Source organism: Hyaena hyaena, unplaced genomic scaffold (genome assembly GCF_003009895.1).
Source record: "Hyaena hyaena isolate Hyena2069 unplaced genomic scaffold, ASM300989v1 scaffold_427, whole genome shotgun sequence".
Lineage (NCBI taxonomy): Eukaryota > Metazoa > Chordata > Mammalia > Carnivora > Hyaenidae > Hyaena > Hyaena hyaena.
The window spans coordinates 1,017,066-1,030,795 of NW_024081064.1; the positions used below are offsets into that span (position 1 = coordinate 1,017,066).

The window sequence follows — 13,730 nt, forward strand, 5'->3', positions numbered from 1 at the left end:
TTCTTCAAACTGATGATTATCAGAGGGGAGATGGGTGGGGGCTGAAGCAAGTAGGTGATGGGAATAAAGGAGGGCCACTTGTGATGAGCACCAGGTGACATATGGACGTGCTGACTCGCTATATCGTATGCCTGAAACTAACATAACACTGTGTGTTAACGACACTGGAATTACAATTTAAATAAATAACTAAAAAGAGAAACATAAAAATGATGAAAAAGTTCTGGAAACCTGTTGCACAAAAATGTGTAACAGTACTTCATGCCACTAACTTGTACACTTAAAAATGGTCAAGATGATAGATTTAATGTGACGTGTTTTATAGCACATGGCAATCTGAAGTTTAAAGTAAAGAACCTTGACAATCTTCAGCATCTAGATGGAAAAAAAAGTCCATATCTACTACCGTCAATTAGACTCTAGAAGGTCATTTCATGTGGATTAGAAATAAATGATTTAAGTACATATTAAACAGAAACGAGGGAGCTGGGGTTGCTCAGTGGGTTAAATGTCTGACTCTTGATCTCAGCTCAGGTCATGATCCCCTAGTCTGTGGGATTGAGCCCCATGTCAGGCTCTACACTGACAGCAACAGGCCTGCTTGGGATTCTCTGTCTCATGACAGGTGCAAGCCCCTCCCCCACGTGTGTGCACTCTCTCTCAAAATAAATAAATATACTTAAAAAAAAAACAGATACAAAATGAGGCTAAGAATTTCATTTTTTAAGTTTTAGAAAGCCCTACAAAATCAATTTTCTTAAAATTCACAAACAATAAGTACGTGAAACTCTGATCAAAATACAATGAAAACATGCTTGGTGAGGGAGAGTGCAAACCTGCGTATTTAAGAGAAGACGGGATCGCTAGGGTTTCATTCCGAGTCACAACCCAGCATCCAATCTAATGACTACAAGCCCACTGGCGGTCCCAGGGTGCCCCAGACCACACTCACACTCTGTGTCCCAACACCTACTGGCCAGTTTGTATCGTAAAAAGCTCTACAGCGTCCACGGCGTGCTCATAACAAGCCAGGGTCTTCTAGGCTACATTACCGTCAGGTATTTAATTTCCCTAGAGCCTAAAAACTTAGAAAAGTGGCCTGGCATATAAGAGATAAACTTTCAATATGACAATTATGAAATTATAGAAAAGGTAAGGGCAAACTATGCTCTGACAGACAACATCAGTATCTAGAACATCACTGGCAATTTAAAAGTATGAGCTTATCCAAATATTTTACAGATAGTCAAGGTTGGTCTGGCGACCTGAGTTTTGCTCTGTGCCAGGGATGAACCGGGGAAGAGCGTATTCATTTTTACATAGGTCACATTCCCATTTGTGTTTTCAAAAGAGGACTTTAAAATACAAAATGGTGCACCACGCTGTTAGCCAATGGGATTTCAGAGACAGTAAGATTAAGTCATCCAAAAAAATGCAGAATAACAAACTTATATAGGTCCTGATATGGCAACACACTAAATCTTATACTTTTATGAATTTTAATTTTAATTCAGACAAGAAATTAACATGGGCCATACGAAAAGGCGACATTCATTTTAAATCTGAGACGAACTCCTTTCAGAGTTCACTTAAGGCGCGCTGTACCTACCTTTTGGCGGCCGCGGCCACAGCAGTTTCTTTCCTGGCCCCGGAAGGGGATGGCAGAGAGCCACTAGGTTTCTTTGGTAACACGGTGCCGTTGTTGATGGTGGTTCTTAAGGGCAAGGTCTGCACCAGGGGTCTTGCTGTGAGATGAGCAGAAAATGCAATCAGAACTTTCCCCTGTGTCAGGGTAACGTTGTACAGACAGTCAGGAAGGAGAGGATACAGATTTTAAAATGCTGGTAATACTGACAAAGGCACCAAGGGAATTCAGCAGGGATTTTCAACCAAGGAGCGCTGGGAACAAAGGGTTGCTAGATCCCAACCTCACCTCTTACACAGCAACGAACTCAAAGTGGACCCAAGCCCAGAGTGTAAAACACAAAGCTATAAAACTTCTAGCTGAAGACAAAGGAGAAAAATCCGTGTGACCTTGGGTTTGGTGGCTTTGTAGATACACCACCAAAAGCACGATCCGTGAAAGAGAAAAACAGATTGCTTGGACTTCATTAAAATTATGAAAACGTTTGCTCTGTGAAATGCATTGTTCCAGGATGAAAAGATCAGCCACAGACTGGGAGAAAGTATCTGCAAATCACATATCTGATACAGGACTTGTATCCGGAATATAAAAAAAGAACACTTAAAACTGTCAGAACACAAGCAGCCCAATTAAAAAAAATGGGCAAAAGATCTGAACAGACACTTCACCCTAGACAATCTACAGATGGCAAATAAACATATGAAAAGATGCTCCACGTTGTTTGTCATTAGGGAAATGCAAATTAAAACCGTAATGAGGTATCTCTATACACCTATTAGCGTGGCTAAAATCCAAAAAACAAACAAAATAGCAATGCTGGCCAGCATGCAGAGTGACAGGGTTCTCATTCATGGCTGGGGGGGAATGCGGAATGGTACAGACGTCCTGGAAGACAATCTGGCAGTTGCTCAATTTAGTCTTATGGTAGGATCCAGTCACGGTGTGGCATTAGGTATTTATTTACTCGACTGATTTGAAACTTATGTCTGTGTAAAAGCTGCATTTAATATTTATAGCAGTTTTATTCCTAATTGTCAGAAATGGAAGCAGCCAAGAAGTCCTTCATTGGGTGAACAGATAAACAAACTGTCCATCCAGACCATGGAATATGATTCAGCAAAAAAGAAAAAAAAAAAAAAAGAAAAAAAAAAGTGAGGAAGAAATCCACGCAAAGGACAGGGCTGAGGCTTATTAAATCCATGCTGTTAAGTGAAAGCAGCCAGGCTTGAAAAGCTGCATTCTGTATGATTCCATTTATATGACATTCTGTAAAAGGCAAAACACTGGGGCGCCTAGGGGGCTCAGTCAGTTAAGCGTCTGACTTTGGCTCAGGTCACGATCTCATGGTTCGTGGGTTCGAGCCCTGCGTTGGGCTCTGTGCTGACAGCTCAGAGCTCGGAGCCTGGAGCCTGCTTCACATTCTGTGTCTCCTTCTCTGCCCCTCCCTCGCTCACTTCTGTCTGTCTTTCAAAAATAAACATCAAAAAATCGTTTATAAAAGGCAAAACTACAGAGACACAAAACCAGCTCAGTGGTTGCCAGAGGTTGGCCGGGGGGGGAGGGGGGTGTGCAGAGGGCTGGGATAAGGCCCAGGAGGATTTTAGGTAAAATGATTCTGGGTGGTGCGGTATGGTGGCTATGTGGCACCACGCATCTGTCAAAATCTACAGGCTCTTAATGCACAGAGAATGAACCTGAACATAGAGAAAAATCAGTTAGGAGATGGGGGAACCCATGATGGATAGAAGAATCAAACTACGTTACGATCATGTACTATAAAGTCGTGGAAGCGGGTGGGGCAGGGGAGGTGCTGTGGAAAAGGGGAGAGACTGTCTGCCTACACCCGAGGACACGGTAAGCACTGTGCTCCAGTCAGTGACACTGTTTCCCACAGGGCACGGTCTACACCCCTGAAACCACTAGGGTGAACACTAGGGCGAGACCAATTCAGCAACAGCATGGAGGGTGGCGGGAGCAAGGCTTCGCTGTTGCAGAGCGAGGCTACGGACCAGCCAGGGGGAGGCTACAATGAGCCAGGTTTACAGCTACAGACACAAAATCATACGTGTGTATGTAAACACGGGTTAGTATAAACACAGACACGATCCCACAACAACAGAGGAGCCTGGACTCCTTGGAGAAATGCCCAAATCTGGGGCTGCGGCAGGGCACCCACAACGTGGGCCCGGAGCATCCTGTACTACCCGACGGAAAGGAAGTGCTCAAAAGCTATAATAAACTCCCAACCCCTATACTGATGGGGCCAAGTCAAAGGGACCCAGGAGTCAACTGAAAGAGCTCCCCGTAGCCAAAGCTGGGAAAACCGCAGGAACAAACTACATAAGGTAGTACCGGACCACAGCCCTGAAGTATACAGCAAGCGTCCATGAGTCCATACCAATACAAGTCGATAAGTGAGTAAATGATTAAATGGGGGGGGGGGGGGGGAGGATACGTCTCCAGTGCAGAATTCCAGATCATTGACGTAGACACTCGAGAAGGTGGAGCGCAGTTCTCTACTCCTTAAGTGTGGACGGCATAGTGACTGCCTTCCGCACGGTCCACTGTGGAAGTGGGTGGGGCCGGGTGGAGTCACTGCAGTGTGGACAAACCTGGCAAACTCTGTCGAGGCCAATGTCATGGTGAGGAGTCCCGTCGATAGTATATGTGCCCTTGACAGGATGTGACGGGAATGCATTTTTCGAAAACTCTACCGTCTTCCTCCCCCAAACCCATGACCTACCCAAACCCAAGGTGAAGGATAACGAGCCATCTGACCAGGGCTCCTCTGAACTGTCAGGGTCAACAGAGACAAGGGAAAAGTCTGAGAAGCTGTCCGTCTAGGGGAGCCCGAGGGGACGTGATGACTAAAGGTGATCCTGGCTGGGATCCTGGAACTACAACAGTAAAGGGGATTAGGGGTAAACTACGGAAATCTAAATACAGTGTGCCTTTAATGAAAGCACATCACATGGCAGTATACTAATACAAAACGTTAATCATGGGAACTAACCCTGTACTAACCCCATAACTCTTCTGTAAATCTAACACTATTCTGAAATTAAAAAAGAAATGATTTGAAATGCTGGAGAATTTATTCTGTCCATCACAGGATTAAAGCTGCCTCAATTTACGTTCTTGAAAACAATAACAAAGCTGCATAGAATGCCAAGTTTTGGACGCACTGGAACTTTTCAGCCCCTAAAGCAGAAGCATCCCCTCCTGGGTTAGTGCACCCCCCCGCCCCCCACCGCCCGGCCAGGCAGGATCGGCTCTTTTGTAACCTCAGCGATCTGCTCTCATTCTGTCCCTACGGCCTTATTTTTCCCACCACGTCCCCGACGCTTCGTGCCCCACAAACCAACAAGCCAAACAGTGCCAGCTCCTCAGCTCTGCGTCTGGCGGGTGGCACATGGGTGTGCACACCCACCGAGGGGTGGCTACAGTGCACACCGCGGGGCTCCTGCCCCGGTATTTCCGATCCGGGGTCTGGGGTGCAGCCCGAGAAGCTGCCTTTCTAGCAAGCTCTCAGGGCATGCCGCCGTTGCTCTGGGGACCTCACTTTTGAGACCCAGAGGCTATGCCCACTGTCCCTTCCTGGCCATTTCTGCCCTCCTGGGTGGCCTCTCCACCCGAGCTCCTACACCAGTCTGTGCCTCACAGCTGAGCACTGGCTTACACACTGCAGCTCTGGGTGAGCTCATCTCACTCTGCAGAGCAGAGGGGGTGGCAGACGCCTGTGCTGGGAGGGGTGTCCCCTAGATCTCTGCACCCTGTCCGTGTGCTCTGCTCGCCCTGCTCCAGAGGTAGGCAGCCCGGGTATCACCCCTCCTGGGCCCCAGGGGCTGATGGGGGAGGGGGGAGCAGTTACTTGAACCTAAAGGGAGAGAAACTGCTTTGGGAGCGGAAGCAACACGCAGGGGAGGGACAGAGCCAACCCCAGGGACCCCGTGTGGAAGGAGCCAAGGAGGTGGATGCTCTGACCCCGTCTTCCCTCCTCCCAATCCCTAGTGAGGGCTCCCCACGCCCAGAACTAACTGGGAGGTGGAGGGCAAGGGCACGCAGGTCAGCCTGCAGGGGGGAAGCTGGCCAGAGGAGGGTAAAGAGAGGAACTGGGAGGGCGCCTGGGCAGCTCTGTCAGCTGAGCGTCCAACTCTTGATCTTGGCTCAGATCATGATCTCACGGTTGGTGAGGCTGAGCCCCACGTCAAGGTCTGTACTGACAGCATGGAGCCCGCCTGGGATTCTCTCTCTCTCTCTCTCTCTCTCTGCCCCTCCTTGCACTGCTCTCTCTTTATCTCACTCTCAAAATAAATAAATAAAATTTTTTTAAATTTTTTTAATGTTTTATTTATTTCCAGAAGCGAGAGAGAGAGACAGCATGAGCAGGGTAGGGTCAGAGAGAGAGGGAGTCACAGACTCTGAAACAGGCTCCAGGCTCTGAGCTGTCAGCACAGAGCCCGACGCGGGGCTCGAACCCACGAACGCGAGATCATGACCTAAGCGAAAGTCGGACGCTTAACCGACTAAGCCACCCAGGCGCCCCAATAAATAAATATTTTTAAAAAATAAAAAAGAAAGGACCCAGAGGGGCCCAAGGAGGATGTCTTGAACCCAGGTCTTCTCCGGCCTCTGGTCCAGGACCCCCACCCCCACCACACACACACACACACACACACACACACACACACACACGCCACCCAACCAGCCAACCAGGCTGGGCGAGCCTCCTCCCTGCTCCCACTGCCCGGCCTGTCTGCTGTCACCACACCCGGGACACCACATGGCAGTCGTCTGTGTGTCCACCTGTCCACGCCAACCACGGCGGGAGGCTCCTGGGCGGCGGTACCTGTCGTGATGCGCCCACAGCGGGAACGCAGCACGTACCTGTCCATCAGCCTGCACGGCACCTCGAGAAAAGAGTCCGCTTCTAAGAGAAGGCGTTATGCTACCATTTCTGAGTCATTATGAATTTTTTTAAAGTTTTTCTCAAGTCATAATGTCAAAATCCAGTCTCATAATAACCTAGTTCTGTCCTTTTCCAAAGGGGGAAAGAGGGCTGTGGAAGCCCATGAAGAAGTCGTCAACCACACACAGCAGGCTTCTGCACAGGGTGTGACGAGTCCCGTACGTTACACTGTCACAGAGCATCCCTAGAAGCAAACGGAATTCTTAAAGTCCTGATAAGAAACCATGAAAGAAGGGGCGCCTGGGGGGCTCAGTCGGCTGAGCATCTGACTTCGGCTCAGGTCAGGAACTCACAGTTCATGATTTTGAGCCCCGTATCAGGCTCTGTGCTGACAGCTCAGAGCCTGGAGCCTGTTTCCAATACTGTGTCTCCCTCTCTCTCTCTCTGCCCCTCCCCCACTCATGCTCTGTCTCTCTCTCTCTCTCAAAAATAAAAAACATTAAAAAACTTTTTTTAATATAAAAGAGAAATCATAAAAGAAAACAGAGGACAGGGCGAGGCATGGTGACGACCCTCAGAGTGACAAAGAAGGTGTCGAGATCCCTATTTTGGAAACATCTCGTTGGTGCCATATGCTGGTCTTGGTAACATCCTCGGATTTTCACTGCCACGGACGTGGCCAGAGCACCGCAGCTGCTACCATCCGCCTACAAACTGCCTGCTTTGCACATGACCCCTGTTCAGGTTGCTGCCAGGTTTGCACATCTAGACGTGGTTAGGCACTCAAGGAAGAAGAGAGGCTGCCATAAATGGAAAGTTCTGGAAGGAAAAAATACCTCCTAGCGTCCAGTGTGAACAGGTAGCAGGCTGGATCGCGAGGACAGGAGGCTAGCAGGGCAGCCTACAGGCAGTGAGTCATCTTCAGACAGGCAATGTGGGAAACCGCGCAAGAGAAATAGCACCGGGGAAAGGCTCAGATGCAATTTCCTGCTTATCAGGTGCTAAGATAAATGACTCCTCTGCTTCCACATGACACTAAGATATGAGGCATTCTTCTGGTTCATAAAAGGGATTTTTTAAACAACATTTTAATTGTTCTGAGGGGCAAAACGTAACACGTAGCACGAAAGAAGAATTTCTCAAATAAAAGGAGAAGCATGATAAATGGTATGTATTTAGGATGCACTCACTCGAGGGGGAGCAGGATGCTGGGGGCTCGCATCTCAAGGGACGCCGAGAAGCGCAGAGCCATGAAGGAATCAGACGGGACTGGCCTGACGCTCAGTGCGGCTTGCTTCGCGCAGCCTCCGAGAAGGCACCAGGCCCTTGCTTCTTTGTAAAAACCAGGGTCACAGCGCCGGCCCGTGCAGGGCTGCCGTGAGGATCGGGAATGAGGAGCGGTCAGGGCATGGCAGGCCCCGGAGGGGTGGGAGCCATCATCCCACAGTCACGGCTACATCCAGATGCTGCGATGCTTCTGGACATCGGGGTGCAGTCGGGTCCCCCGAACGCGATGTGGGAAGAATTAACACAGCGTTTCATTCGTGCTCAGAGACACCCAAGGCAGAACTACAGCCTGAACACACGAGCTAGATGTAAGTGGTGGATGTGAGTTACTTGCTGGTGACACGTGACAAAGCGGCCGATGCCACACACGCGGGACGAGGACGATGTCTGCGCTCCCCTTGCACTGAGACGGAAGTCAGCCAGGCTCGTAGACAACGGGTCTACTGTGAACTTAACCCCCAACCACGATCCTTGCCCTCCTGAGAACACGCGTGAGCAACAGCAGCCTCTAGGCGCTGGCTCCTTGCTGCTGTTCTCAGGACGGGTGAGGACCAGTTTCCGTGGTGGGAAAGGAGTCATTTTTACTTTAATTTTTTTTCTTTAATGTTTATTCATTTTAAAAAAATATTTTAACATTTATTCATTTTTGAGAGAGAGTGTGAGTCGAGCGGGGGAGGGGCAGAGAGCGAGGGAGACACAGAATCCGAAGCAGCTCCAGGCTCTGAGCTGTCAGCACAGAGCCCGACGTGGGGCTCGAACCCACAAACCGTGAGATCATAACCTGAGCCGAAGTCATGATGCTTAACTGACTGAGCCACCCAGGTGCCCCCAGAAAGGAGTTATTTTTAAAACACAAATTTCTTCTGCTTGTTACTCCAAAGACCATTTAGAAACCAATTAAAAGTATAAAGGAGAAAAAATAAATCACAGTCCTACCACTCAGGAAAAAACAGTCAATGGTAACCCTTGGTATACTTCCTTCCAGTCTTTTTGCATGGATTTTTGCCCATTAACTTGAATTATACGGTATATACAGTTTTCTACCTTGCTTGTGACTCTAACGTAATGCACAGGTCCTCAGCCTGTCGTTACCAGTAACACGAACTTTATAAAAGAGGACACAGTGTTCGATCATACAGAGCACCACAGTTTTCTGCCCCAGAGCTCACACTTCCTCTGCTCCTTTCTATCCAAGTGATCTCCAATATGCACGTCATTGCCATGAACTCCTTTATTCATGAAGCACTTTTCTGTGTTTATACTCACAACAGCAATATATTAAGGGGGGCGGGGGGGCTTCTCACTGCATTCGGTTAGTTAGCAGTGAGTACGGTCCTCACGCCAACCACAGCACTGCAAAAACTTTAATATTACCAAGAACTTTTAAAATACGTGCCTTCACAAACTATTACATTCTCTTTTCTCCAGTAGAGTGTAACCCAGGCTCAGCAAAATGAAAACATACCAAGTCTCCGCACCGAAAGTAAATCTAACATAAACGAGGCAAACTTTGCGGGCTGAGGTTGTCCATGGTTCAGGTGCAGGACAGGGCAACCAGTTGTCAATACTTAAAAAAAATACCAAAGGCAAAAGAAAACAAGAATAACAACGTTCGGGGGGGGGGCGGGGCTTAGGTGGAAACTGAGTCATTCCTAAGCCAGGGCGCTATCCCGGGGTAAAAATCTCTGAGACCTAGAGAACGTTGCCAGGGAAAAGTGGTCGGAGTCCCAGCCCCCTCCTCTTTAAACTCTACATCCACAGGCCCAGCATTGGACGGCTTGGCCACAATCTTCCTCACTGTCAGGAAGCCGTGAACTTGATCTGCTAGTGAATTATCTTCCTGAGATTGCAGTTCTCACTGTAATGCTGGGGAAGCCCTACGAAGACTAATATAGTAAGTCAAAGCTCAGAGATCATGGCAACTTTCTTCAAATAAAGTGAAGTGCTCTCACGGAAAGGGATTCGAATCATGATATATGGCCTCACAGGCACCCCTGGGGCTACTGTGTGGATCCTGCCGTCTACCCATCGGGGGGACTGTGGCACAGCCATTCCCGTCACTGGGAGAACAGCACAAAGGTATGTGCTCAAAGCTCCGAACGTTGACCCCTAAGCTTCTGACAACTGACCCTGGGGGGGAAACATCACTTAATACTTAAAAAGTAGAACGGCTAGTGTCCTGTCTACTTCAAGTCTAGGTGAGGATGGCAAGCCGAAATAATGTGAGGGGGTAGGCAGAGCGTGGCCTTTTACAGCCAGAGGAGGTTTGGCTCACGTCCATCTTGTCTGAAAGTTCCCTCCACTGCACCACGGCTGCTGCGTGCCAGGTACCCAGCTACAGGTGCATCGGTACCGACACGGCGCTCTCCGGAGGGAAAGCAGCGACCCACAGCCTCTGATGGGCCCACCTCCCCACCTCCCCATCTCCCCACCTCCACCTCCACTGTCTTGTAACTCATGCTTACAAGGAGGTGGGAGAGCAGTGACCCATTCAGTTCAGGGGATGCCACCCCCGTCACCAGCTTTCTTATGACCTTTGTTCTATTTCTTGGTGTCATTCTCTGGCTGTTATGCTGTGATTTACTTTTACTTATGAAAAGAATATTATAAAGAAACATCAGATCTCACACTGAAAAGAAACTATTCTCTCAGAGGAAGTTTCAGAAAAACCAAACTTGACTCCTAATCAAGAAAAGAAAACCCTCGGGCAGGCCTCTTACATGATTTTTTTCCCCTAATTTTTTTTTTAAAAATAGACGTTTTGGAAGTCTGAAGTTTTATATCAAGCAACGTCTTCGAATGTGCCCTTTAGGGTACAGTAGTCATCAGATTTATTTTTGGAAAGCTGAGTAGGTCAAGAATACCTAAAATAACCTGGTTTCTATTTAAACTTCCCTAATCACTTTGTAACTTAGAAGGAGAAACACAGCACTTAAAAAGATTATTCGAGGGGTGCCTGGGTGGCTCAGTGGGTTAAGCATTGACTTGGGCTCAGGTCATGATCCCACAGCTCATGAGTTCAAGCCCTGTGTCGGGCTCTATGCTGACAGCTCAGAGCCTGGAGCTGCTTCAGATTCTGCGTCTCCTGCTCTCTCTGCCCCTCCCCCACTCACACTCTGTCTCTGTCTGTCTCTCTCTCTCTCAAACATAAACATTAAAAAAAAGATTCTTTGAGATGTGTGCGTGTATGGTATCAGTTGGTGGCTACACTTGAGGTGAGCAGGGTGTAAGGTATAGATTGTATACCTGAAACTAACATTGTAATGTCAGGTGTCGATTCTGCTCAGATAAAAAAAATTACAGAAAATATGTCAACGTTGTCCAGTAAGTATATCTCAACATGGAGCTGGTGATGGTAACCCTGAAGGGAGAAGAAGTAGATTTCTTCCTACAGACATGTGAAAATGCAGCCAAGGACTTGAGAGAAAAGTAGCATATGCGACATCAGACAGTACCCTCTCCTGAATCCGGAAAAACATGGAAAGTGTGAAATAATTTGTTAAATCCAAACAAACAAATAAACCAAGCTAATTTTAAAGGGACATTTACACAGCAGTGTGATCTCAAATGTTTTAACCAAAGGAATTTCACAGCCAGGATGAATTCTGCTTCTAAAGTTATAGCCACAAGGTACGGGGATCTGGTAAAAGATGAGCAACATCTATGGGTTGAAAGTGGACATCAGGCAACTGTGTACGGCTAGCAGGAAGCTTTTAGGGGACGTCGTACTTCCCAAATTTTAAGAGGAGGGTCACTACAAAGTTACTTCAAACACAAATATTTCTTTCTTATGTTTCACTCATGGATGTCACAGGGAAATGAAATGATGATTTAAATTTGCCAGAAACCAGGGGCGCCTGGGTGGCTCAGTCAGTTAAGCATCTGACTTCGGCTCAGGTCATGATCTTAAAATTTGTGAGTTCAAGCCCCACGTCAGGCTCTGTGCTAACAGCTCAGATCCGGAGCCTGCTTCAGATTCCGTGTCTCCCTCTCTCTCTGCCCCTCCCTCACTCATGCTCTGTCTCTCTCCATCTCTCAAAAATGAATAAACATTTAAAAAATACAAAAATAAAAAAAATTGCCAGAAATCCACGAGGTACAGACACTGTAGCCGGCCACGCTCTCCTGGACAGCAGAGCGGGAGGCTCAAAGGACACAGGAGGCTGTGCCCAGGAGCGTACTGGCTTGCGGGTTCTGAGCTCCTCAGGGAAAGGCCTGCCCTCCGGGGCCCCCAGCCCGGTCAGAGCTTCGCTGTGGCGTCGGATCATTATCTGGTGGCTGTGCCGAACTGAACAGTAGCACAGAAGCTGAGTACAGAGAAAGAGAGAGAAGGAGAACAGTCTGAAAGTTTCTGGGTGGAGCAGACTCCGAGGTGCCCAGAGGGGGTTTCCTTATTCTGGGCTCTGCCTTGCAAGATAAATGTTTGTTCTCAGAGGTGCGTCGCGGACGGTCCCTGCTGGACTCCACAAGCGGGTACCGGCCACCTACACGTGCACACCCCAGCTAACAACTCACTGGTGCCAAGCCCAAGCAACAACAAAACCCGTCCCGCCTCGTGTGGTGGTTTGGACAACGCTGAGGGCCGTTCCCTGCTTTTCTGAGGTCCCCGTCTCCGTCGCTGTTGAAGACAGCCGGCATCCGCCAGGCTAAGCAGCCTCAGCGACACCGAGTCTCCCGCCGCCCCGTGTGTCTCCAGCACCCACCTTTGGTAGGTCCTTTCCTGCTCAGCACAGCCTGCTGCTCCTCGGTGATGTTCAGCCGCCGAACGACGTCGGCCAGCGCCGACTTGAGCAGCTGGATGTCATCCTCTTGCATCTGGACGCGCTGCTCCAGGGAGGCGATGCGGTCCGTCACCTCCATGCTACTTGCAGCAGAAGCGCTGTCATCTAAACCAAAGGAGAGGGACACGTGACTCGACTGCCTCCTGGAGAGGCGGGACCCCCCCCCACCCCCCACCCCACGCGCCCGGAGCGCATTGCTGGGACACGGTAAGATTTACGTGCCGAAGGCGACCGCCCTCACAGAGGCCACGGGGCGGGCCGAGCTACACAGACGACAATGTCTCCTTCTGCTCTAGTCCTGAGTCATTCTGTTCGTGCTTTTCATTTCCTTTTAGCTGAGGTCTGAATTGCTATTATATTATTCTAGATACAGGCCAACGCACCTTCCTTCCCATGACGTCAGGGATGTCAGAGGTAGAGGAGGGGCCAGCGTGCATCTCCCCACACGTGGCAGAAATCCACACAGCCCCTGTCACCATCTCATCTCACTCTTGTTCTGACCACGCTGGCTGATGGGTTGGCCAGATAGTCACAACACGACACTGCCTCCTGATACCAAGGTTACACTGTATGTTAACTAATTCGAATTTATTTTTTAATGTTCATTTATGAGAGAGAGAGAGACAGAGCTTGAGCGGGGAGGAGCAGAGAGAGAGGGAGACACAGAATCTGAAGCAGGTTCCAGGCTCTGAGCTGTCAGCACAGAGCCTGACGTGGGGCTCAAGTCCATGGGCCGTGAGATCATGACCTGAGCCAAAGTCAGACGCATAACTGAATGGGCCACCCAGGCGCCCCATCTAACTGGAATTTAAATAAAAATCTGAAGAAAAAAAAAAGCAGCTTCGGGTGCCCCACTGGCTCAGTTGGTTAAGTGTCTGACTCTTGGTTTTGGCTCAGGTCAGGATCTCACAGTTGGTGAGTTCGAACCCCACATCAGGCTCTGCGCTGACAGCAGGGAACCTGCTTGGGATTCTCTCTCTCTCATTCTCTCTCTGCCCCCAACCCCACTCACATTCTCTCTCTCTCACAATAAATAAATAAACGTAAAAAATGATTTCACTCTGTCTCCTGATACCTGATAATAGTTAAAGTTACAACCATTGGCATA

At 48.8% G+C, this 13,730-nt stretch overlaps 1 protein-coding gene across 1 annotated transcript in view; it reads right to left on the reverse strand.

Moving 5' to 3' along the window:
• Window positions 1-13,730, reverse strand: part of EML1 (EMAP like 1) — a 133,691-nt gene that overhangs the window by 64,229 nt on the left and 55,732 nt on the right. The window contains exons 2-3 of the mRNA XM_039252959.1: window positions 12,545-12,727; window positions 1,610-1,745 (exon numbers count right to left, since the gene is read on the reverse strand). Coding sequence (XP_039108890.1) covers window positions 1,610-1,745; window positions 12,545-12,727 — 319 coding nt within the window. The remainder of the gene's footprint in view (window positions 1-1,609; window positions 1,746-12,544; window positions 12,728-13,730) is intronic.